The following is a 24,484-nucleotide window of genomic DNA, read 5'->3' as shown; positions in this document are numbered from 1 at the left end:
TGTATACCAAGTTTGGTTCAATTCCATCATTAGTGGAGTTCTGAATGCTCTTTGATTGTAGGTGAAATATTAATTCCAGCAACTACAATTCCCAAATGACAAAATCAATACCCTTCCCCAACTTCACCAGTATTCAAATTTGGCCGTATTGGGGATTTGTGCCAAATTTGGTCCAGTGAATGAAAATCCATCCTGCATATCAGATATGTACATGAAGATTTATAACAGTAGCAAAATTACGGTTATGAAGTAGCAATGAAAATAATGTTATGGTTGGGGGTCACCACAACATGAGGAACTGTATCAAGAGGTTGCAGCATTAGGAAGGTTGAGAAACACTGCTCTATAACACCTCCCAAGCCCTTGTCTTCCAAGTGATTTTAACTTAAGCTCCCAGAATCTCAAATCATTGACCAATGTAGCTGAGGTTTCTATGAGCGGAAGTCCAAAAAACCAAAGGACTCGTTTGGGAATCATTGCTCTACAGCAGGCATGGGCAAACTTGGGCCCTCCCTCCAGGTGTTGTGGACTTTAACTCCCACAATTCCTAACAGCCTCAGGCCCTCTCCTTTCCCCCCTCAGCCGCATAAGCCTGAGGGGCCTGAGGCTGTTAGGAATTGTGGGTGTTGAAGTCCAAAACACCCGGAGGGAGGGCCCAAGTTTGTCCATGTGTGCTCCACAGGAAGAACAATCAGATACGGATTGACCAGAGATAGAACCATTCTTCTTGAGAAGACATATTTTTTTTACTCAAGAGGAAATATGTTTCAAAATGACACCTCCAACCTTGAGTGCTGTAGACCATGCTGGACTTCACCGTCTAATTGTCCAGCCATATATGATGCCATTGTTTACCACTTCCATATCCACATCCATGGATACAAGCTAATATTGCTTTGACCAGTGCAGGAGACTCTTTCTATGGAAACCTAGCTTTCTGGAGGAGGATTTGTGCTTGGACTTGTGCTCCAGAGCAGAGGCAGCCCTAGGTAATTTTCAACGGTAAGCAAACAGTATTTTGCCCCCCCCCCCCCCAACCAATCACTGATATATATTTTCTGTTCGTCGTGGGAGTTCTGTGTGCCATATTTGGTTCAGTTCCATCATTAGTGGAGTTCAGAATGCTCTTTGATTGTAGGTGAACTATACATCCCAGTAACTACACTTGCCACACTTGCTCCCTTGCCTGGCCCGCTTTGGGTCCGGAGGCGTGCCTGAAGACCCCGGCGTGTGCACCAAAAGTCACCTCTTCCCCTGACTTTCTCCTCAGCCATTGGGACCAAGAGAGAGAGAGAGAGAGAGAGAGAGAGAGGTGGAGATGCCCACCTTTCCTGAAGGTAGGCGCAAAAACAAAGGAGGGAGCGGAGGTGGGAGATACCTCCAGCCAGAGGGGCTCTCTCTCTCTCTCTCTCTCTCTCTCTTGGTCCCAATGGCTGAAGAGAAAGTCAGGAGAAGAGGCAACTTTTGGTGTACACGCTGGGGTCTTCAGACACGCCTCCAGACCCGAAGCGGAGCACCGGGGGATTGGGAAAGGGAGCCGGTCATGGGGAAGGGATCAAACGCGGAGAACGGTTGAGCGTCGGCTCTGCTCGCGCACCCTGTGGCCGGGTGGAGCAGGAACGAGAGGGGCTAGGTGAGGCTCAAGGGCCCGGCCCCTTTGGGAAGAGCATCGCCCGGCAGCGAGGCAAGAAAGCCGAGGCTCCCCCCGGACTGCTAGGGCTGTTGTGAGCTGAGGGGGCGCTCCTCAAGTGGCAGTCGAGGGGCATTTACAGAGGCGCCTCTGTGCCCCTGGCAAAAAAAAGTGTTATGTGACTGCTTACTTCGCATAATGGATGAGCCGCCCCTGCTCCAGAGAGTCTTCCATGGTGGGAACAACATCTCCAAAGAGCTTCAAAGAGCAGGATCCTCCTTGGCTATGGTTTTTATTTTCTTAGGCACTCAAGAATGAACATTTCATCTGTCCTGTTCCTGCTTTCATGGAGGTTCTGTGTGTCCTTCAGCTAGGACTGGTTCCTTGCCGGTTCAATCCGAAGTGGGTGCCCTCTCAGGCTCAACCCTTGGAGAGCTTCAATGGCAGCATCTGCTGTGCATTGATCATTATAGGTGAGGAACGCTTGGTGCCTCCCGCCTTGCCAGGTGAGCCGCATGGGCAACGCATGGCGCTCTCTGAGAGCCTCCTTCAACTCGCTCACGCGGATCCCATCAGAGATGTTGCCCACGTAGACAGTGGCAAAACCAGACCTTTTCCGGTCCACTTTGTCAGGCAAAGATCTCTCCAACATCTGTTGGGTTTTCCTTTGCAATCTGGCACTTTCCAGTTTGGCTGCTTGGACTCTAGTGGGACTCCTGGGCTTTTCCTCTTTGAGGGTCACCTCCTTGCCTTCCTGCTTCTCTCTGTGGTGGAGGTTCTTCAGGATGGGGATCTTGGCAAGTGTTTCAGGGCTGATCTGAAAGAAGAAGGGTTAGAAGGTATGATTATCAAGTTTGCAGACGACACCAAATTGGGAGGGATAACCAATATTCCAGAAGACAGGACCAGAATTCAAAACTATCTTGACAGATTAGAGAGATGACTGGCCAAAACTAACAAAATGAAGTTCAACAGGGACAAATGCAATATACTCCACTTAGGCAGAAAAAACGAAATGCAAAGATACAGAATGGGGGATGCCTGGCTCGAGAGCAGTACGTGGGAAAAAAGATATTGGGGTCCTCATGGACAACAAGTTAAACATGAGCCAACAATGTGATGCGGTGGCAAAAAAGCCAATGGGATTTTGACCTGCATCAATAGGAGCATAGTGTCTAGATCTAGGGAAGTCATGCTACCCCTCTATTCTGCTTTGGTTAGACCACACCTGGAATATTGTGTCCAATTCTGGGCACCACAATTGAAGAGAGATGTTGACAAGCTGGAATGTGTCCAGAGGAGGGCGACTAAAATGATCAAGGGTCTGGAGAACAAGCCCTATGAGGAGTGGCTTAAAGAGCTGGGCATGTTTAGCCTGAAGAAGAGAAGGTTGAGAGGAGACATGATAGCCATGTATAAATATGCGAGAGGAAGTCATAGGGAGGAGGGAGCAAGCTTGTTTTCAGCTGCCCTGGAGACTAGGATGCAATGGAACAATGGCTTCAAACTACAAGAAAGGAGATTCCATCTGAACATGAGGAAAAGCTCCTGACTGAGCTGTTCAGCAGTGGAACTCTCTGCCCTGGAGTGTGGTGGCTTCTTTGGAAGCTTTTAAACAGAGGCTGGATGGCCATCTGTCAGGGGTGCTTTGAATGCAATATTCCTGCTTCTTGGCAGGGGGTTGGACTGGATGACCCATGAGGTCTCTTCCAACTCTTTGATTCTATGATTCTAAGAAGAAGAAAAAGAGAGAAAATAATTAGTTCCCTGCCTCACCAAACTCCGAGGATGCCATTCCTTGGAGTCTCCATTCTGTGACACTATGGTGAGAAAAAAGAAGGTTTCAAGCCAAGCAAACAGATGGTAGAGCACTGCTGGGGGGTAACTGGGCTCACCACCTTTTGCCCTCAATCAGATTGCATGCTTTTCATCTCTTTTCTCTGATAAGAAATACAGAAGGATAGGGCAATTTTGATAAACAGTCAGTCTGATAAGCCTGGTCCTGTCTGCCAAGGTGCCAAAAGTCACACTGAGATGAAAAGGGACTCTGGTCAGATGTCAGCAGACACCCCTTGCAATTGGAAGAAGATGGAGCCACAAAAAACCTTTATTGATTGATTGATTGATGGGAAGCTTAGAAAACCTTTATAAAAACCCAATTCTGTTGGGCGATCAAAGAAAGATGGAAGGAATACAAGAATCCAAGACCTAAATCATAAAATTTCCAGAAGCAAAGGACAGAGATGCAGCTTTTGGACTTGAAAAAAATCAATCATTTTGCTACATGCTTTCAAATAAATCCAATTTATGGTAACCATCTCCTAGGTTTCTCTGGGCAAGACTTCATCAGAAGTTTGCTATGGGAGATTGAAAGAGTGGGGCTCATCCAAGTTTTGCAAAGTGTGTTTGCTTGAATTGTCGAAGGCTTTCATGGCTGGAATCACTGGGTTTTTGTGAGTTTTCTGGGCTATATGACATGTTCCCGAAGCATTCTCTCCTGACGTTTCACCTAACATGAAAGGCACCGCAGACTATTTCAACCAGAGAACTCAGCCATAGCAAATTACCTGATGAACCAACTTGCATAACATATTATTTGAGAACAGAGAAATGCTAGATCGCTCTGACAACTATCATGTCAAGCCATTGAAATCCACAGGCATGTGGACAATTCCAAAAGAAAGGAAGAAACCATGAAAATGAACAAAATCTGGCTACCAGTACTAAAAAAACCTCTAAAATCAGATCAGTAAATAAAGAACAACACTCAAAAACAGGGGAATTCCAGGCAAGAAACAATCAAGGCAAGCTAATCATCTCTCAACAAAGGATTCCCCCAGGCAGTAAGATGCCACACCTTGAAACTAGGCCATTCAGTGCTAATCAAGATGGCCAACTGGAACATTCACACCTGCCTCCAGCAGACAAGAGTTCTTTCTCCCACCCTGGACATTATTCCACAGATATATAAACCCAATTTATATATTTTGTACCAGCTCAAGTTGGTACAAAATGCAGCTGCTTGGTTTCTTGCGGGGATTCTGATGAGATGCCACATAACACCAATCTTACTGCAGCTGCATTGGTTACCAATTGAGCACCTGATCACTTTCAAAGTGATGGTACTCACCTTTAAGGCCTTGCATGGTCTGGGGCCGATGTATCTGAGGGACCGCCTCACCCCCTACCAACCCCAAAGATCCCTCCGTTCTGAAGACCAAGATTTGTTGGAAATTCCCAGAGTCAAGACCTTGCGTCTAACAGCAACCAGACGCTGAGCCTTTACAGCAGTGGCACCATCACTCTGGAATACTCTGCCACCTGAAGTCCATGCCTTGCAGGACTTATCAGCTTTCTGCAGGGCATGAAGACATATCTGTTTCGACAGGCCTTTGATCTTTGATATTGCTGTTTTTAAATTGTTTTAAATTGTTTTTAAATTGTGTTCGATTTTAGCCTGTTCTTGTAAGCCGCTCCGAGCCCCAGGGGAGTGGCGGCATATAAGTTTGAATAATAAATAGATAAATAAATTTTCCTAGTTTCCAACAGACTCCACAACCTCTGAGGATACCTGCCATAGATGCAGGCGAAACGTCAGGAGAGAATGCTTTGGGAACATGGCCATACATGGCTCTAGTCCTTCATTCTCAGAAGGTGTTATTAGGGGACTCCTGCTTGGCCATTGTACTGTGGGGTCCCGCAGGGCTCAGTATTGTCCCCTATGTTATTCAACATATACATGAAGCTGTTGGGGGAGATCATCCAGAGTTTCGTGGTGCGGTGTCATCTGTACGCAGATGATGTTCGACTCTGTCAGTCCTTCCCACCTGCTACTAAGGAGGCTGTTCAAGTCCTGAACTGGTGCTTGACCGCTGTAATGGACTGGATGAGGGCGAACAGATTGAAACTAAATCCAGACAAGACAGAGGTACTCCTGGTCAGTCAAAAGGCCGAACAGGGCATAGGGTTACAGCCTGTGTTAGACGGGGTTACACTTATGCTGAAGACACAGGTTCGCAATTTGGGAGTGATCTTGGACTCATCGCTGAGCCTGCAGCCCCAGGTCTCGGCAGTAGCCGGGAGAGCTTTTGCACAATTAAAACTTGTGCACCAGCTGAGCCTGTTCCTTGAGAAGTCTGACTTGGCCACGGTGGTCCATGCTCTTGTTACATCCTGAATAGACTACTGTAACACACTCTACATGGGGCTGCCTTTGAAGACTGCCTGGAAGCTTCAACTAGTCCAACGATTGGCAGCCAGGTTGCTCACTGGAGCAACATACAGGGAACATACAACTCCTTTGTTATGCCAATTCCACTGGCTATCCATCAGCTTCCAAGCACAATTCAAAGTGCTGGTTTTAACCTACAAAACCCTATACGGTTCCGGCCCAGTTTACCTATCTGAACGTATTCTCCCCTATGAACCATCAAGGCTGTTAAGATCTTCCGGAGGGGCCCTGCTCTCAGTCCCACCACCCTCACAATCACATCTGGTGGGGACGAGAGACGGGGCCTTTTCTGTGGTGGTCCCCTGGCTATGGAACCCTCTCCCAATTGAGATCAGATCTGACCCCTCCCTCCTGACCTTCAGGAAGCTATGGAACGAGGCATTCCAAGAATGATGGCGGAGACTGGCAATTGACTAAAGTTATCGACCACATATGCGGATTGAGTGGGGCTTGATTTTATCTTGACGAACTGGCTTTTATGTATTTTAATCTATATGTATTTTAATTTATTGTTGATGTACGATGTTTTAGATTGTATTGTTAGCATTGAATCCTTGCTGTTAGCTGGTCTGAGTCCCTCTACAGAGGTAGAGAAGATCGGGCTACAAAAGTTTTAAATAAAAATAAATAAATAAATAAATAAAATACAGTCCAGAAAACTCACAACAACCCTGTATTTCCTTGGCTGAATGGGGATTCAAACCCAGATAGTCTGAATCTCCATCCAGAATTCTGCAAAACGTTGTCTCCCTGATTTATTAGACACACAATTTTAAAAATAGATTTGAAACATGTGTGTATTTAAAGCCGTTATCATGACCCACCACTTAGAGAAATTACTTTTGGATGACGCTTCCCAGAATCCTCCCATCAGCAGCTGGGGAATGTTCTATATTTTAGTGCAATAAGATGGGATCCTTGGAATTGTAGCTTGGTGAGGCACTGGCACCTTGTGGCAGAGAAGGAAAGGCCTTGCAAAATGACATATCCCATAGCATCAAGCACTTTGAATGGTGTCGAACTGCATTAGTTCTACAGTGTAGATGCACCCTAAGTGACCCGCAGTGGGGGAAAAGTGACTCACCTTGTGCCATAGGATCCCCTGAGGTTTGGGACGCTTGCAACCTGTCTTTATAGTTCTTGTTGGGGTCAGGATATAGTCCACGGTGAGGTCATGGTCAGCCAGGAGGGCTTCAGGGATGTCCACCACCTGCAGCGAGGAGGGCAAGAAAGAGGCATGTCCGTATGATGTGGGTTTCTCATGTCAGTTGCCCTTCTCTGGACACCTTCCCTCTTGCCAATATCCTTCTTGAACTAGACAAAGAACTATTCCAAGTGAGTCAAGAATAGATCTATGACTTCCCTTATTCTGGACCAGGTATGGGCAAATTTGGGCCCTCCAGGTGTTTTGGACTTCAACTCCCACAGTTCTTAACAGTCGAATCCATTGTGGGTGGGATTCACATGGCGCTTCATGACCAGGTGGACTGGAATTCCCATCATCTGTTGTGAAGACCCACCAGTATTTTAAGTTGGTTATGAATGGCATTTGTACCAAGTTTGGTCTGGATCCATCCTGGGTGGGATTCACATGGCTCTCTGGATGTGAGTGAACTACAACTCCCATCACCTGTTGTCAATTCCCACCAGTATTTTAAGTTGGTTATGAAGGGCATTTGTGCCAAGTTTGGTCCAGATCCATTGTGGGTGGATTTACATGGCTCTCCAGATGTAGGTGGACTACAACTCCTGTCATCTGCTGTGCACCCCCACTAATATTTTACGTTGGTTATGAATGGCATTTGTGCCAACTTTGGTCTGGATCCGTTGTTTGTGGGATCCACAAGTGTCTCTGGATGTGGGTGGACAACAATTCCCATCATCTGCTGTGAAGACCCACCAGTATTTTAAATTGGTCATGAAGGGCCAAGTTTGGTCCGGATCCATTGTGGGTGGGATTCATATGGCTCTCTGGATGTGGGTGGACCATAACTCCCATCATCTGTTCTCAATTCCCACCAGTATTTTAAGATGGTCATGAAGGGCATTTGTACCCAGTTTGGTCCGGATCCATCATGGGTGAGATTCACATGGCTCTCCAGATGTAGGTGGACTACAATTGCCGTTATCTGCTACGAAGACCCACCAGTATTTTATGTTGGTCATGAAGGGCCAAATTTGGTCCAGATCCATCGTGGGTGGGATTCACATGGCTCTCTAGATGTGGGTGGACTACAACTCCCATCATTATCTATTATTCCTGCAGACTGCGCTTGCATTTTAAGTTGATCATAGAGGGCATATGCGTCAAGTTTGATCTCAATGCATTAAGCCAGTGTTTCTCAACCTGGGGGTCGGGACCCCTAGATGGGTCGTGAGGGGGTGTCAGAGGGGTCGTCAAAGATCATCAGAAAACAGTATTTTCTGTTGGTCATGGGGGTTCTGTGTGGGAAGTTTGGCCCAATTCTAACCTTGGTAGGGTTCAGAATGCTCTTTGATTATAGGTGAACTATAAATCCCAGATCCATCATTGTTTTGAGTCCACAGTGCTCTCAGGATGTAGGTGAACTACAACTCCAAAACTGAAGGTCAATGCCCACCAAACCTTTCCAGTATTTTCTGTTGGTCATGGGAGTTCTGTGTGCCAAGTTTGGTTCAATTCTATCATTGGTGGAGTTCAGAATGCTCTTTGATTGTAGCTGAACTATAAATCCCAGCAACTACAACTCCCAAATGATGGAATCAATCCTCCTAAATCCCACCAGTATTCAAATTTGGGCATATTAAGTCTTTGAGCCAAATTTGGTCCAGTGAATGAAAACACATCCTGCATATCAGATATTTAATTATGATTCATAACAGTAGCAAAATTACAGTTGTGAAGTAGTAATGAAAATAATTTTATGGTTGGGGGCCACCACAACATGAGGAACTGTATTAAGGGGTCGCAGCATTAGGAAGGTTGAGAACCACTGCATTAAGCAGTGTAGGAGCCTTTTGTGGATCAAATATACACATACATATAAACATACATAGTAAAGGTAAAGGTAGTCCCCTGACATTAAGTCCAGTCATGTCTGACTCTGGGGTGTGGTGCTCATCTCCATTTCTAAGCCGAAGAGCCAGCATTGTCCGTAGACACCTCCAAGGTCATGTGGCCAGCATGACTGCATGGAGCGCCGTTACCTTCCCGCCGGAGCGGTACCTATTGATCTACTCACATTTGCATGTTTTCGAACTGCTAGGTTGGCAGAAGCTAGGGCTGACAGCGGAAGCTCACGCCGCTCCCCGGAATCGAATCTGCGACCTTTTGATCAACAAGCTCAGCAGCTCAGTGCTTTAACCCACTGCGCCACCGGGGGCTCCTCAAACATACATACATATACATATATATGAATTGTCTCTCTCTCAGCGCTCTAAACTGCTGCTCAACGGGAGTAATAGTTTCCAGACTCTGGCCATTTGGTCATCTGTCATATATGGTTATAATACTTACCTGACAATCGTGAACAGCTGTGACAACCACCGTGTCCTCTTTCACAGCCCCCATGGAGACCATCATGGCATATTCCATGTCAGCATAGCCTTCGCCTTTCCCAATGCGCCAACCTGCAAAGACCCACCAAGATCAGTGAGGGGAAAGTGATCACAAGCAGCCCTTTCACACTATAGAATAGTATAGAATAGTAGCACTGACTCCCCATGGTTTCAATGTATGTGGTCCTGGGATTTGCAGTTTCACCAGGTATAGAGAATTCTGTCCCTAGTGTTGTACCAAACTATACAACTACACCTACACCCAGTCCATTTCAACCAACAAAATTTATATTTATATTTAAAGCTATGGATGATGCTATTGGTGTTTTGATCCTGTCCTTGTGTTTCTAATCAATGTGTCGTAAAAGGGATGTACGTTTCTATCTATTGTTATGTTTTTATCTAGTGTGTTTTACTCTGCGCTGAAACTTTAGGTGGGTATGTAAGAAATGAAAACATTATCATAATCGTCACTCCTTCCAGGAGTCCTACTCAGTTTGAAAGGATGGATTTTAAAAATGACATTTTATTGTTATGCATGGGCTAGCACAGTGGGTGAAACTGCCTATTATATAGAAGATTCTGTTGAAGAATGTAAAAATCAGGTGGTGAGTGTGTTAACTGAAAAATGCAAAGAACTAAGCTGATTGGTTAGACTATACCCAGAAGCTAGCTGAGCCTGGGAGTTTTGGCAACAGTTACATGTTTTGGTTTTTTGTTCAGGAGCTTGACAAGAAAAGTTAGGATATTACTTCCTGCTTCTGAGCTGCTTGAGGAAGATTCTGCATATGGACACCTAATGACCATTGGAATCTCTATAAAACAGTGGTTCTCAACCTGTGGATCCCCAGATGTTTTGGCCTTCAACTCCCAAAAATTCTAACAGCTGGTAAACTGGCTGGGATTTCTGGAAGTTGTAGGCCAAAACACCTGGGGACCCACAGTTTGGGAACCACTGCTCTAAAAGTACATTGTTTGAGTCAATGCAACAGTTCACATGACTGTAGATATGTTGCTCTGTGTAACAAAGAGTAAACACTTTATTCTTTATCGATAATCTGCGTGGCATATCTTTTATCTTGCAAGACAATGTGTGGATTGGTAAAAACATGAACTACACATGATTTTCATTCTGCCAACTGGAACGTTCAAGTCCAGTTTTGGGTGAGTTCCTGCTGTCAGCCCAGCTTCTGCTCACCTTGCAGTTCAAAAACAACAATGTAAGTAGATAAATAGGTACTGCTTTGGTGGGGAGTAAGTTGCAAAGGTTTACCCCTAACATTAAGTCCAGTCATGTCCGACTCTGGGGGTTGGTGCTCATTTCCATTTCTAAGCCAAAGAGCCAGCATTGTCCACAGACACCTCCAAGGTCATGTGGCTGGCATGACTGCATGGAGTACCGTTACCTTCCCGCTGGAGCAGTACCTATTGATCTACTCACATTTGCCTGTTTTTGAACTGCTAGGTTGGCAGAAGCTGGGGCTAACATCGGGAGCTCACCCTGCTCCACAAATTTGAACCGCCGACCTTTTGGTCAGCAAGTTCAGCAGCTCAGCGGTTCAACCCACTACACCACTGGGAGTCCTGAAAAAACATGCTAGCAAAAATCCGACCAGGAAAGGAGTCCATGGACGAATGGCTCCTCAGTGTGGAAAATGAAACAACAGCACCTCCCCATGGCTGAGTTGAGCACAGCTGGATGCTGGAGATCAAAATAGGGAAGCCTTACCTCTTTTTATGTACTATCTGTCTCTGTTAATTGTATAATGGCATTGAATGTTTGCCATATATGTACCTGTAACCCGCTCTGAGTCCCCTCAGGGAGATAGAGCAGAACATAAATAAAGTTTATTATTATTATTATTATTAATGTGTTTTAACCTCAACATCTTTTAATATGTGTATTTTAATGGTATTGCACCCCACCTTGAGTGGGGAGGAGAGGCAGGTAAACAACAACAACAACAGAATGCTAAAATAGAATAATGGGAGTTGTCGTTTTACAATGTCTTCAGCCTTCTAATGATGAATTTTAAACTTCCACTCTATATCTAACTTTGGTTTTGTGTATTTTAATATGCATTTTATGGAAATATGTTTTAATATATGTATTCTACAGTGTGTTTTAAAATGATTATGCATTTTGATTATGTGTCTTAGCAGTTTTGTAACCTGCCTCAAGCCGTGAGGAGACGCAGGTAAGAAGTAAAATTATTATTATTATTATTATTATTATTATTATTAGGAGCCCCTAGTGGAGCAATGGGTTAAACCCTTGTGCCGGCAGGACTGAAGACCGACAGGTTGCAGGTTCGAATCTGGTGAGCACGGATGAGCTCCCTCTGTCAGCTCCAGCGCCCTATGTGCAGATATGAGAGAAGCCTCCCACAAGGATGGTAAAACATCTAACATCCGGGCAACATCCCCTGGGCAATGTCCTTGCAGGCAGTCAATACTCTCACACCAGAAGCGACTTGCATGTTCTCAAGTCACTCCTCACATGGAAAAAAATTATTAAAGAGTGCTGGTGCCTCACCAAACTACAACTCCCAGGATTCCATAGCAATGAGCCAGGGCAGTCAAAGTAGCATCAAACTGCATTAATTCTACAGTGTAGATGACTCACATACCTTTTTCAGAAACAGCTACAGATCCAACAACCACCAGGTCTACCTGTACCTTTGCATCCAGCCCTATGGGTACACTGTAATCCCTGACTCCCTGGAAAAAAGAGAGAGAAGAAAGCAATCATCAAATGGTTTCAGGGTGTTTTTAACTTATGCCTACGGCTTTTAATATAAGTGCTTTAATGGTTTTGTGAGCCCTCTGGTGTTGCAGCGGGCTAAAGCACTGAGCTGCTGAACTTGCTGACCGAAAGGTTGCCGGTTTAAATCCGGGGAGTGGGGTGAGCTCCCACTGTTAGGCCCAGCTTCTTCCAACCTAGCAGTTCGAAAACATGCGAATGTGAGTAAATCAGTATGTATTGTCTTGCAGGAAGGTAATGGCACTCCATGCAGTCATGCCAGTGTCCACATGACCCTGGAGGTTTCTACAGAGAACAATAGAAAATGGAGATGAGCACCACAGTCCCAGAGTCAGACACGACTAGACTTAATGTCAAGGGAAACCTTTACCTTTAATGGTTTTGTGTTTTGAAGCAGGCAAGATATTGTTGTTGTTGTTTGATACATAACAAGATTAGTACACAGCAAACAAGATCACTCTGCTGGCATTTGTATTCGATCACATGTTGGACCCTTCTCAAGTGTCTAGGACTGTGTAATGTATTGGTAAATAATGCATGCAGATCCTTAGGGTGTCCTTTTGCAACTGACAGGTGATAATTTTATCAGCACCAATGTTTTTTAAGTGCAGGCCAAGGTCTTGAGGCACTGTACCCAGTGTGCCGATCACCACTGGGACCACTTTGACTGGCTTGTGCCAGAGTCTTTGCAGTTCAGTCTTTAAATCCTCGTATTGTGTAAGCTTTTCCAGCTGCTTCTTGTAAATTCTGGTGTCACCTGGGATTGCAACATCAATTATCCATACTTGGGTTTTTTCCAAACAGGGAAGTATTGTGCTCTAAAACTCTGTCAGTCTGATTTCAAAAGTCCCAGAGTAGTTTGACGTGTTCATTTTGTGTAACTTTTCCAGGCTTGTGATCCCACCAGATCTTTGTCACAGGCAGATGGTGTTTGTGGCACAACTTCCAATGGATCATCTGAGCAACAGTGTTGTGCCTCTGCTTGTAGTCCATCTGCGCAAACCTTTTGCAGCAGCTGAGGATGTGACCCATCATCTTCCTTGCAGAGTTTACACTTGGAATCAGTCATCGACTTTTCAGTTCTGGCTTTGATGGCATTTATCATCATCATCAACAACAACATTATCTTTCAGCATGATGTCATGGTTTAAAGGTTAAACTACGACCATGAGACCAGGGTTCAAATCCTGATTCAGCCATGGAAAACCATTGGGTGGTAACCTCTGTGCAAGTTGCACTCTCTCAGCCTCAAAGAAAGGCAAACTTTGCCAGGAAAACTCTGTGACAGGTTCATCTTAGGGTTGTCATAGCTTGTAAAATGGCTTGTCAGTCAAGTAACCCTACCTGACTTTATAAAAATGCAAACCCTCTAAATATTTCAACACTAGATGGCACCAAAGCCTTGCTGGATGAACGACGGGAGAGTGAATTTGCACATCCCAAATCAATTAACATTATTGATTTTGTTAATGCATCTTTCCTCACCTTTCCTAGATTTGTACCTGTAGTATATGCAAAGTATATACCAAGGGTCCTCAAACATTTTAAACAGAGGGCCAGGTCACAGTCTCTCAAACTGTTGGAGGGCCAAATTATAATTTGGAAAAAAAATGAATGAATTCCTTTGCACACTGCACATATCTTATTTGTAGTGCAAAAAGCACTTAAAAACAATACAATAATTAAAATGAAGCACAATTTTTTAAAAAAATAAACTTATTAGTATTTCAATGGGAAGTGTGGCCCTGCTTTTGGCTGATGAGATAGGTTTGTTGTTGTTGTTGTTGTTGTGTGCTTTCAAGTAATTTCAGACTTAGGTTGATTCTGAGCGAGGGCCGGTTAAATAACCATGGAGGGCCGTATCTGGCCCCCGGGCCTTAGTTTGAGGACCCCTGGTATATACTATTTGTGCAAATCTAGAAAGTGGGGAAATAGCCAAGCCTTGTGAGATTTTTCACACTTAGGAAACCACAATGTTTTTGCACCAAAAATTGCACAGGCAATGTATATGCATGTGCATGCAAAAAAGGAAGCTGCAAATGCACTGTGGGTGCATCTACACTGTAGAATCAATGCACTACTTTAAGAGTCAGGACCGAATGCTATGGAATCAAGAGAGATGTAGTTTTATAATGTCTTAGGCCTCTTCCACACAGCTGCTTTGAACTAGAATATGTGACCGTGTGGACTCAAATAACCCAGTTCAAAGCAGTTATTGTGGGATTTTCTGTGTGGAAGGGCCCCTAGTCTTCTCTGCCAATGAGTGCCAGTGCTTCCCCAAACTACAACTCCCAGGGTGCCATAGCATTGAGCCATGCAGTTAGAGTGTTATCAAACTGTATTAATTTTGCAGTGTGGGTGCACCCTAAGTTGCCTTGAAGGCACATAAGAATGATAAAACTGCACAGGAGCGCATCTAGTAAAAGGGACCTCACATTTTCCATATTTTTACCCACATCCTTCCTTTCTACCTGTGAGGTGGCACATTTCCTTAACATTTCTTTGGTTGCTCCAGGAGGAGGGACAATCCTGTTGAACAATCCACTTCGCAAACGTGGCGTTGGCACCAAAAGGGTTTTCCTTGCCTGAAAGAAGAAGGGAAACAAGAAGGTGGGACTTGCAGGAAGCTGACCACAGAACTGCATTGGAGGACCTAGAGATTTATGGAGGGAGTTGACTGCAGACTCACCCTAGAAGAACTAGAGAGTCCTAGAGAGAGGGTTTTAAATCAAATCTGTGAATAACACTATGTAACAAAATCTGAAAAATGTTCTGTCCTGGTTTGAAACTTTTATTCCTGTTTAATTCTGGGGTCCTTACTTTGAAAGTAGTTGTTCTACTCCAGAAACTTTGTTGTTTTGTGACACAAATGATGCTGAATTGGTTGAGACTCCATGATGGGAGAGTTGTTGAAAAACTATCACAAAATGTGCTATAGCAGGATGATGTTCCTCAAAAACAATTTTTTTGCAGTTTTATACACTTTTCCCATATTTTTAAATGATAGAACCAATTACATGACATTGATAACCAAGGAACAAAAATCATGTTACGTAGTATTGTTGTTGTTGTTGTTGTTGTTGTTGTTATCATATTTATAATTATACTTATTATCTTATATAAATAAAAATGTAATGTTCGTGTGTGGGATTAACTCAAAAACCACTGGATGAATTGACACCAAATTTGGACACAAGACACCTAACAACCCAATGTATGTCCTTCACTAAAAAAATGATATTGTCATTAGGGAGTTGTAGTTGCTGGGATTTATAGTTCACCTACAATCAAAGAACTTTCTGAACCCCACCAACAATGGAATTGAACCAAACTTGGCACACAGTTCTCCCATGACCAACAGAAAATACTGGAAGGGTTTGGTGGGCAGTATCCTTTGGTTTTGGAGTTGTAGTTCACCCACATCCAAAGGTGACTGTGGACTCAAACAATGATGGATCTGGACCAAACTCTACACGAATACTCAATATGCCCAAATGTGAACACTGGTGGAGTTTGGGGAAAATAGAATCTTGACATTTGGGAGTTGTAGTTGCTGAGATTTATAGTTTACCTATAGTCAAAGAGCATTCTGAACCCCACCAACGATAGAATTGGGCCAAACCTCCCACACAGAACCACCATGTGGGCCACAGCAACGCGTGGCAGGGGACGGCTAGTACTTATTATATATTTATTACTATATATACTATCATATCTATTATTGTTATTACTATTATTATTATTATATTTGTTTCCCCATGTTTTTAATGATAGAACCAATTAGGAATAATAATAATAATAATAATAATAATAATAATAATTATTATTATTATTATTATTTATACCCCGCCACCATCTCCCCAGTGGGGACTCGGGAAGACATTGATAACCTAGGAACAAAAATCATGTTACATAGTGTAATCAAGTCCACAAAAGTCAAAACCACAACTGGGCTACAAGCAATTGATTGTAGAATTCAGAATCACAGAATCCTTGAATTGGAAGAGACCCCATTGGCCATTCAGTCCGACCCCATTCTGTAAAGAAACAGGAAAATTGCATTCAAAGCACCCCCAACAGATGGCCATCCAAGCTCTGTTTCAAAGCCTCCAAAGAGGGAGCCTCCACCACACTCTGGGGCAGAGAGAGAGTTTCACTTCTGAACAGTTCTTTCTCTCACAGTCAGGAAGTTCTTCCTCATGTTTAAGTGGAATCTCCTTTCCTGTGTTTGAAGCCATTGTTCCATTGTGTCTTGGTCTCCAGAGTGGCAGAAAACAAGCCTGCTCCCTCCTCCCTATGACTTCCCCTCACTGCTTGATCCCTGGCCCTCATCATGTCTCTTCTCAGCCTTCTCTTCTGCAGGCTAAACATGCCCAGTTCTTTCAGCCACTCCTCATAGGGCTTGTTCTCCAGACCCTTGATCCTTTGAGTTGCCCTTTTCTGGATACATTCCAGCTTAGAATCAACATCTCCTCCTGAGATCAACTAAAGTATGGACAAAAAGAACTTCTGGAGAGTCAGTTTGGTTACCTGGAGAGCAGCCAGTCGGATTCCTTCAAGAGGTTTGTCCGGATCCACCTTGACTTCTCTGGCTTTGTGAAAGACACCCCATGCTTCTATGGAACAGCCCAGCTTGAAGGACCCCTATATATACAGGAGAACAGAAAGAGATGATACTCACTTCCAAGGCTAAAAAGCGGGCATTCTTCTGGGGAGCATCGGGGTTGACTTTAACCACTTGGGCCTTTTGGAACTCCCCCAACTCTGGAAGCCTTGCAGAGGCAGAAGCAGCACCCTATTTGGGGAAAGACCAGGACATCAGCCAGGGCTTTATCACAACTTCATAATGTTGGACCATTTGAGGCGGTGGCTTGTAGCCGAATGATAAATCTGCTTTTGCTTTCGCTCGTATTTTGGAAGAGTCATCAAAGGTGGTAAAGCATCTCAAAGAAATAGATTCAGCACCATGGATACCACCTTGGAAGTACAGATGAAAAGCCAGCCCAAATAACATTGGGTGCATCTACAGCAGGCCTGGGCAAACTTAGGTCCTCCATGTGTTTTGTACTTCAACTCCCACAATTCCTAACAGCTGGTTGGCTGTTAGGAATTGTGGGAGTTGAAGTTCAAAACATGTGGAGGGGCCAAGTTGACCATGTCTTCTCTATACTGCGTCACTGTGTGTTGTTAATGTCATTGCTTTGTTTTTTGAGTTATTTTGCTGCTGCTGCTGTTGTTGTTGTTGTTGTTGTTGTTGTTGTTTTTACTATTGTATTTGGGCTCGGCCTCTTGTAAGCCGCACCGAGTCCTTCGGGAGATGGTAGCGGGTTACAAATAGAGGTTTATTATTATTATTATTATTATTATTATTATTATTATTACACTGTGGAATTAATACATTTTGAGTTCACTTTAACTGCTATGGCTCAGTACTATGCAATCCTAAAAATATGTAATTTTACAAGCTCTTTAGCCTCGTCTACTCCAGAGTCCGGTGCCTTTCCAAGCTACAAATTGCAGGATTCCATAGCATGGAGCTAGGGCAGTGAAAGTGATGCCAAACTGCATTAATTCTATAGTGTAGATCAGTGGTTCTCAACCTGGGGTCCCCAGATGCTTTTGGCCTTCAACTCCCAGAAATCCTAACAGCTGGTAAACTGGTGGGGATTTCTGGGAGTTGTAGGCCAAAAACATCTGAGGACCCCAGATTGAGAACCACTGGTGTAGATGGACCCATACAAGAAGTTAACACAACATGATTTTTGTTCCTGATTTATCAATGACATTTCCTAATTAGTTCTATCATAAAAACATGTAAATAGCTTATTAAACTGGGAAAACTTTGTTTTGCAGGACATTTATTTATTTTTATTTATTTATTTACAACATTTATATGCCACCCTTCTCACCCTAAAGGGGACTCAGAGTGGCTTTCAATCATATGTATATACAAAATGCTACATTACTAGCATAGTACTAATACATCATTCATAATATTAGTATAATATAATATTATATTGTTTCTGGGGGAGGGGCTCTGATGTCACAGGGAAAAGATGGAACTGTCTTCCCAGTTCCCGTTCTTTACTCTGGTCCCAGAGCTATATCACATTTTGCTCTTATTTTTCAATGAATATCTCATTGAGTATCAACCGATTCAACACAGGGTTGTTGTAGATTTTTCAGGCTCTATGGCCATGTTCTAGAAGCATTCTCTCCTGACATTTCGCCTGCATCTATGGCAGGCATCTGTAAAGGTTGCAAGGACAGACCTCACAACCTCTGAGGAGGCCTGCCATAGATGTAGGTGAAACATCAGAAGAAAATGCTTCTAGAACATGGCCATAGAGCTCAAAAAAACCGACAACAACCCAGTGATTCTGGCCATGAAAACTTTTGACAACACAATTTGTGCCACAAAAACAAAGTTTCTGGAGTAGAACAACTACTTTCAGAGTAAGGATTGCAGGAAATAATACTTTCACACCAGGAACAGAACATTTTTACATAGTGTTAGTTTCAACTTTGTCCATGTCTCCTGACATTGTATTTCCTGACTTTTTGGTACATCTCTGGGTGTTTCTAGACCAATCTGGAGACACTTTAGGTCTGGATCAAGAGAGAAAATCAGGGTACAAAAACAACCATAATAATAATAATAATAATAATAATAATAATAATAATGTATTTCTTCAGTTTTAAGACACATTTTTCCCTATATAAACATCTCTAAAAGTGGGATGCATCTTAGAATTGGGGGTGTAACTTATGTATTTCTGGTGGTGGTTCTGCAATTGGGGCGCCTCTTGCAATCGATGGCATCTTACAATTGAAAAAAATATGGTATGAATAATAATAATAATTTGGCACTGAGTTCAGGACCATTTGTGGAAGTATAACTCAGACTATAGCAAGGTTTTGTTATCCTTTACTTGTACAGTGATGTGATAGTGTTATATAAATAAACTAGCTGTCCCCTGCCACGCCTTGCTGTGGCCCAGTCTGGTGATCTAGAAAATAAAGTAATGAGAAAGTGTTTGTTTCTAATATATGTAATTTCTTTATGCTTGTGGGTAAACAGTATTTCTTGCTATTTCTTTGTCAGTGTTGATGTAGAGATTGTCTGGTTTGTCTACTATGGAACAGGCAACATATTATTGTCCTTCTTTAGGGTTCCCTTTCAAATCTATGATACTATATCTCTCTGTGTGTAAATCATATCTATCTATCTATATCTATGGCTGGGTGGCTCTTTGAGAGGAGTGCTTTGATTACGTTTTCTTGCCCAGGTGAAGGGAGTTGGACTGGATGGACTTAAGTATTTTCTGTTGGTCATGGGGGTTCTGTGTGGGACGTCAAGGTCTATTTCCCCCAAACTCCATCTGTGTTCATATTTGGGCATATGGAATATTCGTGCCACGTTTGGTCCAGGTCCATCATTGTTTGAGTCCATGGTAGTCTCTGGATGTAGGTGAACTACAACTCCCAAATTCAAGGTCAATGATCACCAAACCCTTCTAGTGTTTTCTGTTGGTCATGGGAGTCCTGTATGTCCCGGTTGGTTCAATTCTATCATGCTATTTGATTGTACGTGAACTATAAATCCCAGCAACGACAACTCTCTATCTATCTATCTATCTATCTATCTATCTATCTATCTATATCTATCTACCTATATCTATGGCTGGGTGGCTCTTTGTCAGGAGGGCTCTGATTACATTTTCTTGCCCTGTTGAAGTGAGTTGGACTGGATGGCCTTAAGTATTTCCTGTTGGCCATGGGGGTTCTGTGTGGGAGGTTTGCCCCGATTCTGTCGTTCGTGGGGTTCAGAATGCTCTTTGATTGTAGGTGAACTATAAATCCCAGTAACTACAACTCCCAAATGCCAAGGTCTATTTCCCCCAAACTCCATCTGTGTTCATATTTGGGCATATGGAATATTTGTGCCAAGTTTGGTCCAGATCCATCATTGCTTGAGTCCACAGTGCTCTCTGGATGTAGGTGAACTACAACTCCCAAACTCAAGGTCAATGCCCACCAAACCCTTCTAGTGCTTTCTGTTGCTCATGGGAGTCCTGTATGCCATGTTTGGTTCAATGCCATAATTGGTGGAGTTCAGAATGCTCTTTGATTGTAGGTGTACTATAAATCCCAACAACTACAACTCCCAAATGACAAAAACATAATTTTTGAGTGATGGTCACTCCTTGGGTTAGTAGGTGTCTTGTGGCCAAATTTGGTGCAATTTCATTCATTGGTTCTTTTGTTTTTAAGGTACTCATTATGCACAGAGCATTTATATATATATATAATATGATAACAACAACCATTGCCTAAGGATAATGGAGAGGGAGTTCATTTTATTAGGCTACGGGTGTCATTTCACCTTGAAATTGGGGATCCGGTGGTGGACAGGTCTTGGGAAATCTGCCAAGTTGTTTGCTTCCATGTGGTCCCAAATGTTTTGCCGGATGTCAGACTTGGAAACGCCTAACCAGGAGCATGAAATGAGAGGGCAACGAGTTAAAAGACAACCACTAGGAACAAATGAACAAAACCTTGTTATCAGTATTAAAAAAAACACCAGAATCAAGACAGTAAATTTAGAAACAGGGGAACTCCAGACATCAAAAAATCAAGTGGCGGAGACTCCTTCTTTGGAAGCTTTTAAACAGAGGCTGGATGGCCATCTGTCAGGGATGCTTTGAATGTGTTTTTCCTGCTTCTTGGCAGAATGGGGTTGGACTGGATGGTGACAGTTAACACCTTCCAAAGGATGCCTCCAGGCAACAACAGCCAACAAATACCCCCACTTTGCAACTGCAAGGCTACTCAATGCTAATCAAGCATGCTAATTGCAACATCCACACTTGTAGATATGTATACACTCCACTTGCTTCACCTCTAGAAGATCTCTGAAGATGCTATTAGCCACAGATGGAGGTGAGACGTCAGGAGAGATTGCTGCTGGAACATTACCAGACAGCCTGGAAAACTCACAGCAACCCAGTGATGCCGGCCATGAAAGCCTTCTACAACACAATCACTAGTAACTTCACAAAACTTCAGAAATCTCTATGGGACTTGAAAACACACAACAAAAATACCAGGTAATTCCTGAGCCCTAATTCATAATACATCAATATAACAATACATCAGTACATCAATATAACATCAATACATCCATATAACTAATCCATCACGTCTCATCAGTAAAGTCATAATCCGATCTCCTCGTCATTATTCCAAGTTCCAAGATCAATCAATTAATTGCACTGCTTAATTAAACGCCTGTTCAAAGAGCCAGGTCTTCACTCTTCTCCTGAACGCCAGCAGGGAGGGGGCCGATCTAATATCTGCGGGAAGGGCGTTCCACAGCCGAGGGGCTACCACTGAGAAGGCCCTGTCTCTCGTCCCCGCCAGCCGTGCTTGTGAGGCTGGCGGGATCGAGAGCAGGGCCTCCCCGGACGATCTTAATGTCTTAACTGGTTCATAGGGGGTGATGCGTTCGGAAAGATAGGTCGGGCCAGAACTGTTTAGGGCTTTAAAGGCTAAAGCCAGCACTTTGAATTGTGCCCGGTAGCAAATTGGCAGCCAGTGGAGCTAGCGCAACAGAGGAGTGGTGTGCTCCCTGAGTGCCGCTCCTGTTAACAACCTGGCTGCAGATTGTTGGACCATTTGTAGCTTCCGAGCAGTCTTCATAGGCAACCCCACATAGAGAGCATTGCAGTAGTCTATACGGGATGTAACCAGTGCGTGGACTACCGTGGCCAAGTCAGACTTCCCAAGGTACGGGCGCAGCTGGCGCACAAGCTTTAACTGTGCGAATGCTCCCCTGGTCACCGCCGAAACCTGGGGTTCCAGGCTCAGCGATGAGTCCAGGATCACACCCAAGCTGCGAACCTGCGTCTTCAGGTTGAGTGCGACCCCGTCCAACACCGGCTGTAACCCTATACCCTGTTCGGCCTTACGACTGACCAGGAGTACCTCTGTCTTGCCTGGATTCAATTTCAATTTGTTCACCCTCATCCAGACCTTTACAGCAGCCAAGCACCGATTCAGGACCTCGACAGCCTCTTTAGTAGCAGGTGGGAAGGAGTGACAGAGTTGGACATCATCTGCGTACAGATGGCACCGTACCCTGAAACTCCGGATGATCTCCCCCAATGGCTTCATGTAGATGTTAAACAACTACATGAGCCCTAATTCTGGAAGGGTAAACAACAACAACAACAACAACAATAATGGGTCACCATAAAGGCTGGGAGGATAAAGATGATGATTATTATTATTATTCTTTACCATTCTAGAATTTGGGCTAATAATAATAATAATAATAATGCTGGGGTCACCATAAAGAGACTTGAAAACACACAACAAAAATACCAGGTAATTCCTGAGCCCCTATACATGAGCTCTAATTCTGGAAGTGACAGCAACAACATCAGTTCCTTACTAGAGGGGACAACTTGCTCTCCGGTGTCCATACTTCTCTGAATGGCAACAAAACTGCTTTGATCATCAGTTACATTGTAGCCAATGACAGATTATTTTGTCCCTGGCTACGGCAGCCGAGAAGGGACAAAAAGGCAAGGATTCATAGCTTCAAATAACCCACAAGATGTCGCTGTCCCTATTTAATCCAACCCAGAGAAATCCAGGTTATTATATTTAAATTCTAGAGCATGATGTCATTCACCCCTTTGGCCTGTAGAGGGAGCCAAACTCAAGAAAGTTGAACAGGAGAAGAAGAAGCCAAGGGAGGTGAATTCACCCAACTTCATGCAAAGCAATTGAGTTTATTTAATGTTGTCTTTTCCAACAAACAATGCGAAGATGGAGTGCATCAGCAACGGAGGAGCCGCAGGAATGAATATATATATATATTAAAAGGCAAAGGAGAGAGGGAGCCCTCTATGCGAAGGTAAAATGCCAGAGAACCTTATGCAACTCATTTTAAAGCAATTCTTAATAGAAGAAGAAGAGTTCTGTATAGTTGCAAACCTTACTTTGCTATATTAAAATACTTTGATGATGTATTAACTTGCAGGAAAGGAGTCATTCCTGTCAAAGGGTTCAATCAGGAATGAGGTAGGAATGGTCTCAGTGAATTGCACTGAAAGGGGTGCAGCTACACTCTAGAATTAACACAGTTCGATGCCATTTTCACAATCCCAGTCAGGAAGAGAAAGGTAAAACTACACCTCCCAAGATCCCATCGCCTTAAGCCAGGGCACTTCATGGGGTGAACACACCCTGAGTTCAAATGCACTCACTCCCAGGAAAAGGGTGAACAAATCGCATGAGATCCATCAATAGATCCTAAGATCTTTCTTGGGGTGCGTCTACACTGTAGAACTAGGGCAGTTTGACACCAGTTTCATTGCCATGACTCAATGCTATGGACATTTGCTGAGATGATCTATCTTGGAAGAGCTTTGTGGAAATGAGAGTCTAACTAGCTATCTACTTATCTATTTTTCTATTTCTATCTCTGTTTATCTATTTCTCTCTCTCTCTCCTTGTCTATATTTGTCTATCTATCTGTGTCTGCTTCCCTCTATCTATCTATCTATCTATCTATCTATTTCTCTCTCTATATCTATTCCCCCCTCTATTTATCTATCATCTCTTTCTGTTTTCTCTCTCCCTTTCTCTATTTACATATCTATCTCTATATCTATTTCTCTATTCCTCTCTGCTGTCTTTCTATCTATTTTCTCTCTCTCTCTCTCTATTTCAATAGTTCTCCTCTCCATTTCTGATTGTCTGTCTGACTAACTATATCTATATATCTATTTCTCTATTTGTCTATATAACTACATCTATATATCTCTCTTTCTATCTCTCTATTTCTATCCTCCCTCTCTATTTCTATATCTATCTATCTATCTATCTATCTATCTATCTATTTCAAATTGTGTATCTGTCTCTACCTGCCTACCCAGCTATATCTATTTACCTATTTATTTCTCTCTCTATTTCTATCACCTCCCCCTCTATTTCCATATTTGCCTATCTATCTATTACTCTATTTCTCTATCTATAGATCGATCTATCAATCAATCTATTATTCTATCTTTTTCTCTATCTATCTATCTATCTATCTATCTACCTATTTTTCTTTCTATCTATCTATCTATCTATCTATCTATCTATTTCTCTATCTATCTTTTTCTCTATTTCTCTGTATCTACCTATCTATTTCTCTATCTATCTATCTATCTATCTCTCTATCTTTTTCTCTATTTATCTCTCTCTCTCTGTGTGTGTCTGTCTGTCTGTCTATCTATCTAATCTATCTACCTATCTATTTCTCTAT

The 24,484-nt window shown here is 43.2% G+C and overlaps 1 protein-coding gene across 4 annotated transcripts; it reads right to left on the bottom strand.

The window, feature by feature from the left end:
• Positions 1-1,905: 1,905 nt before the first annotated feature.
• Positions 1,906-22,719, bottom strand: MTHFSD (methenyltetrahydrofolate synthetase domain containing). Of its 4 annotated transcripts, none has more exons than XM_060787939.2 (8): positions 22,619-22,719; positions 20,549-20,652; positions 16,844-16,957; positions 14,634-14,747; positions 12,029-12,119; positions 9,358-9,470; positions 6,946-7,071; positions 1,906-2,447 (listed from the first exon to the last, which is right to left on the bottom strand). In XM_060787939.2, exons 1-8 carry the CDS (start codon positions 22,647-22,649, stop codon positions 2,001-2,003), a joined length of 1,140 nt encoding a protein of 379 aa, XP_060643922.2. In that variant the 5' UTR covers positions 22,650-22,719; the 3' UTR covers positions 1,906-2,000. The 4 variants fall into 4 exon arrangements, with proteins under 4 accessions (XP_060643922.2, XP_060643921.2, XP_067327151.1 ...); XM_060787938.2 differs by lacking the exon at positions 16,844-16,957 and adding an exon at positions 16,693-16,806 and having other exon boundaries at positions 22,619-22,718; XM_067471050.1 differs by lacking the exon at positions 20,549-20,652.
• Positions 22,720-24,484: the final 1,765 nt, after the last annotated feature.

This window comes from Anolis sagrei, chromosome 8 (assembly GCF_037176765.1).
Source record: "Anolis sagrei isolate rAnoSag1 chromosome 8, rAnoSag1.mat, whole genome shotgun sequence".
NCBI classification, from domain to species: Eukaryota; Metazoa; Chordata; class Lepidosauria; order Squamata; family Dactyloidae; genus Anolis; species Anolis sagrei.
Note: the sequence above shows the minus strand (reverse complement) of the source record. Positions and strands in the feature narration are given on the sequence as shown.